We start from the raw sequence: 4,947 nt of genomic DNA, 5'->3' as shown, positions 1-4,947 counted from the left end.
TAGTTATTAGGGACCTGACAAGGTGCTGTACGACTAGTGATGACGTCATGCGCGCGCACATGTGTCATAAAACATCTCACACCTCCGCTCGCCGCCGTCAACCCCTACAGGTAAAACGCGCTTTGCATATGCCGTATGTTTCTTGCACCTGCACCCGTCATCCCCATTCTGTGCACGATTAGACATACACACACATACATACATTTACACGCATGTTGCCATCGGGGAAGGATTGGTACTGGTTTTGGAGATTTGAGGGGAACATGAAGCAGTTTGCAATGTGCTTCTGCGCGAGCCCGTACCGGTCTGTCTCCAGCGATCGATGCGACTGCGAGCTGCTGTCATGCCGGGTACGTGCCGTACATCACAGGAGCCCCACATGCCCGTTACGAACCTATGACCTCGTTCATTCTCACCTGTTTCAGAAAAAAGATTGTATTATCTGTATGTACTTCTTATGTCCTTCGGTGCTGCTGAGCCGAATCTGCTCGCCTGGTTTAAATCAGAGATGGAGATGGCTTAGGAAGAGCGATGCCTATAGAATGGGTGCAAGGGCAGGCTGCGCCCTCTGCTTTTGCGTGATGGTGTGTATTCTTTGTGCTGAAAAGGGGGATGCAGGGCTTACGGCAAGAGGGAATATGCGGCCTCGGTAGAGGGGCGGAATGCGGGAGTGACGGTGTGCGCTGCATCCTTAGTCTGGTGCAGCAACAGCTCCAGTAGCAGCCACACCAGCAGGACCCCTTTCCTACGATCGCTTGTGTGCCAGTGCCATAAAAAATATTAATGCCATCACCAGGCTGTATTGAATCGTTTCCGCCAGGCCCAATGTTTTTAGGACGGGTGAACAATCATGCGACATGCCCAAGCAGTGAAACTATTATTATTATTAGGTCTCCTGACGTACAGGTGGTTGTTATCGTACGGGTGGTAATTGCCGTTTGTTGTTGTGATAATGGTTTGCGGCAAATATCATATTTCCGCATGACATGCCTCATCCGGCAGTGCGTGTCTCTTCAGCTTCAACTTCATTTCGGAGGCTGCCGACCGGCGGGCCGCTGTCCCTATTTTAATATTAGAAATGGACGAGACGAGATAGTGGTCGGAGAAGAGGTGCGGGGAGGAGGAGGGGGTTGCCAACGCGATGCCGCCGCTGCCTCCACCTTCTCCTCCTCCTCCATCCGCCCACCCCACATAAAGCGCAACCTTCACCACCATCACCATCACCATCACCACGACCACAAGCATCTGCATCTTTAATACTACCACACCGATGTAACGAAGCAAAGGACGCCAACCCTTGCTGTTGCTGCTGCTGTCCCTCCCTGGACGCCTTATATCCAAGGTGCCTCTATAGCTGACAGACCACCAGTCCGTGAGTGGTACACTCGTACGCATTCGTGCAGTTCCCCGCACCTCCCGCTGAGAGAGGGGCTCTCAGAGACCGTCTGTCTGTCTGTCTGTCTGTCTGTCCCGCACTTCTCCTCCAGCCGAAGTGTTTGGTGCCCTCGGGGGGGGGGCCTCTGCAGACTCAGGGAGGTCCCTCCGGCGGCGTCAGGGTCCGTCCCTTCCTCCCCGACATCGACATGGGTGGTGGGGGGCCCCTGTACCCCGCCCTGGTACGGGGGTGCGGCGTGTGAGGTACCCCGGGAACTCCAGAGGTACCAGAGAGCACCTACCACCCACACGTCACATCACACGCCCGAAGTGCCATTGAAACATTTCGCCATGACGCAGCATGTCAATGACGAACAGTTGCAATCGCCGAAACTGCAGATTGCAGCGGAAGGAGCACTTGAGGACCGCTTACCGCTACAGGCGCAACAGCAGCAGCAACAGCAGCAACAGAGCAGAAGAAGAAGAGGAAGAAGAAGAGGAAGATATTCCAAGTAGTGACAATCCGTGCATCGTTACCAGAAACTGCCGGGCCCACCTGATGACAGCATTTCCCCATCTCTACCCCCCCCCCGGACAGACCTGGATCCCCACATGTACTCCACCGCCGTTACATCCTAACATTCCTCTTATCGATAACTATATAGCGGGCCACCTAGCTAGCTAGAACCTCACCACCGCTATACATATATGTTTTAATCGATAGCTGGGTGCGTAGCTAAGTAGCCACTAAGGAGCTGAGGAGGCAAAACAACAATTAAACCAGCGGAAGGTAAAAGTACAGTGAAGACATTTTTGCGCTTCCGCTCGTGGTTCGTCGTTTTTTGGGACGTCGTACATGTCGTACAGACCGGGATGATGACAAGAACATCGTGCAGCAGACAAGAGCCCTGAACGTTTAAACTCCTCCCGCGTTCCCCCCCTGGTTTCACCTCCTCCTCCTCCTCTTCCTCTCCTCTTTACCACCACCATCACCATCACCATCACCACAACCACTATGGCGGCCCCACCTCCCAAACAAGTACCTGCTTCCTACACAGACTCTGTAGTGGTAGTAGTCGCGATTGCCTCTCTCCCTCTTTCTTTCGCGACGTCCAGGCCGTGATCTCCTTCCGCCTCGTCATGCACAACACCCAATTAAACGAGGGTTCGTTGAGATAATGCAATTAATGGCCACTGCCATCACCACCACCTCCACTGCGGATGTGCAGACAACGTTTTCTCCTCCCCCCTCCGTCTCCACGAGGCAGGGTTAAGCGCTGAAAGCGAGGCGATGCTTGTGACGGGAGGGATGAGAGGAAGAAGGAAGAAGGTCGCTCCACTCAGCTGCGGTTGGTCGCACAAGCGTGCAAAGCACCAGCCCGAAACAAGGATTGCAGATCGTCTAGAGCGCTGGTAATACTAGGCGTTGCGCATTAAGCGCAGGTCAAGGGAGCCGCTTCCGTGTCGAAGATACACTTCACTGGTCAAGGACTGTGCTGTGAAACCTATGCTTCCAAAGTTAAAGGCCCGCCGCTTACGCGACGCGAAAGTAGCCCATAGCACGGTGCTGCGTGGGGGGAATACAAATTTGCTGATGATCCACAACAAAGCGCCTAGCTCACGGTGTTGCTCCTTGGCTGCCAGCGCCGGCATCGGCTACCCTTTTAGGCCCCTCCACCTCCACATAGGGCTTCAAGGCAAAGGTAGCCAGATCCGCTGGGACAAAATATCGTGGACGTAGATGCGGCAGCACCTGGAAACGGCCTTGCGCCATAAAGCCGACCTTCACATCGCCTCGATCGATATGCACTTTCTTCACCCAGCTGGCGGCCTTGACCTGCCAGCCCTTCCGTAAGCCCCTCTCCTTTGATGCTGCTTTCTGTATCAAATCTACGACAGCCTCCTTGGTGAGTGCTTGTTGTTGCCCGGCTCCAGTGCTGGCACCACGAAGCAACCTCGTAGCTATAGAGCGAACGGTCATCAAGATGAACGAACCACACGCAAGGATTGTGCACTAACGGCTAAGTTTAGAGTGCGCAACTCCCAGACGGCCGGCTGAAGTTGTTGTTCAAGACTGTGGCTTTCTGTTTACCAGTAGACTAGTAAAATTTGATTTGTAATCAAATCAATTTTAAGACCTTCACATCGCATGGAGTTGAGCTTACCTGGCTATATGACGGAGAACGCTGACTCATCGAATTACGTGGACTTCTAATCCTCTACAGTAGCAGAAAAAAAGCCACCCTACCCGGAAACGACAAATCCTTCAGCACCCATCCCTCAGGCATGGCCAGGCCACCGCTTTCCCCAACCCCACCCCCCCACTGGTGCATGCCTGGACACATGGCGAGGCCAGCAGGTACACCCGGAAACAGCATGAAGAAGCGCATTCATGCACACTCCTGAGCACGTACATCATTACGTCGTCAATGGCCACAGTAATGATTATGAGCTGGTCCGAAAGCAATGATTGCTTCATGGGTTCGGCCCCACGCCGTCCCAGGCCGCTACATCCCTGAATATGTACCGGCCCCGACAGTTACATGAGGTAGAGAAGGCGGAGGCGTTCTACGACACCAAGTCAGACAACGGAACCGAAACAGAACACACACACACACACACACACACGCACACACACGCGCGCGCGCGCGAACGCGCACAAGCTCACAAGTTGTGCATGCGACTGCTCCTGCCCGCACTGCTCGAGGCTCGGGTCATTGAACAACAATGCATACAAGAGGACGCAAGTACGGCATCGCACGAAGAAACTTTATTCAAGTCGTACGCTTTTTATAAAGTGGCCCCAACCGCGCGGAAGAGATAACGCGCGGAAGATAGAAATGCAATACATACAAAGAGTCACCGAGTCCGAAAGGCCCCGCGAGCTCCGTACGACGCCGTACAGCCGTACGCTCACACGCAGCGGCGCCCAAATACACACACGCTCACGTCAAGATCTTCCCCAATCCCTCCTCCATCTCCCCGATGCGCACGCGAGGACCGCAGACCGCACCCCTCGCGAGGCCCCCCTTCCCCCGGCCCCTCCACAATTACCACGATCGACTTGAAGCCGACCTCGAGACCGCAAATGCCGGCACCAAAGTCCCGGCACCACCAAAACCCAATTTCTCCTCCCCCAAAAACCCACCAGCACCGCGCACCCCCACCACAATACTGTGCTGTCACACATACATACATACATACATATACATACCCCTACGGCAATACGTACACACATGTATCACGCATGCATGTAGATTATTAAAATCAAATCCAGCTCTTCCCCCACGGACGCACGCCCCCTCTTCGGCCCCGGCCCCGTTTCCGCTGGGCGCTGCCGTTGCCCCCGCCCCTCCCTCCCCTCCCCCTCCCCTCCCCCTCCCCTCCCCCTCCCCCGCCTCCAGCAGTGTGCACCACTACTTGCCGCTGTCCACAGCCACCCCCGCATCTGACGCCGCCATTGGAGCCCTGGACGAGGAGGAGGTGGAGGAGGTGGTGATGTTCGCTGCCACGGAGAGCGGCATGCAGCCCAGTCCCAATTCGGAGCTCAGAATGGCACACACCTGTGTGGTG

The 4,947-nt window shown here is 55.1% G+C and overlaps 1 protein-coding gene across 1 annotated transcript in view; it reads right to left on the bottom strand.

The window, feature by feature from the left end:
* Positions 1–4,790: 4,790 nt before the first annotated feature.
* VOLCADRAFT_99583 (uncharacterized protein) overlaps positions 4,791–4,947 on the bottom strand; it is a gene marked incomplete at both ends in the record, with an annotated part of 5,439 nt that continues 5,282 nt past the window's right edge. Inside the window, one exon of the mRNA XM_002958268.1 lies at positions 4,791–4,937. Within this exon, the coding sequence (XP_002958314.1) occupies positions 4,791–4,937 (147 nt within the window). The remainder of the gene's footprint in view (positions 4,938–4,947) is intronic.

The sequence above is a fragment of the Volvox carteri genome, assembly GCF_000143455.1.
Source record: "Volvox carteri f. nagariensis unplaced genomic scaffold VOLCAscaffold_90, whole genome shotgun sequence".
In the NCBI taxonomy this organism is placed as follows: domain Eukaryota; kingdom Viridiplantae; phylum Chlorophyta; class Chlorophyceae; order Chlamydomonadales; family Volvocaceae; genus Volvox; species Volvox carteri.
The sequence above is the reverse complement of the archived record's forward strand: the minus strand, read 5'-3'. Positions and strand labels throughout refer to the sequence as shown.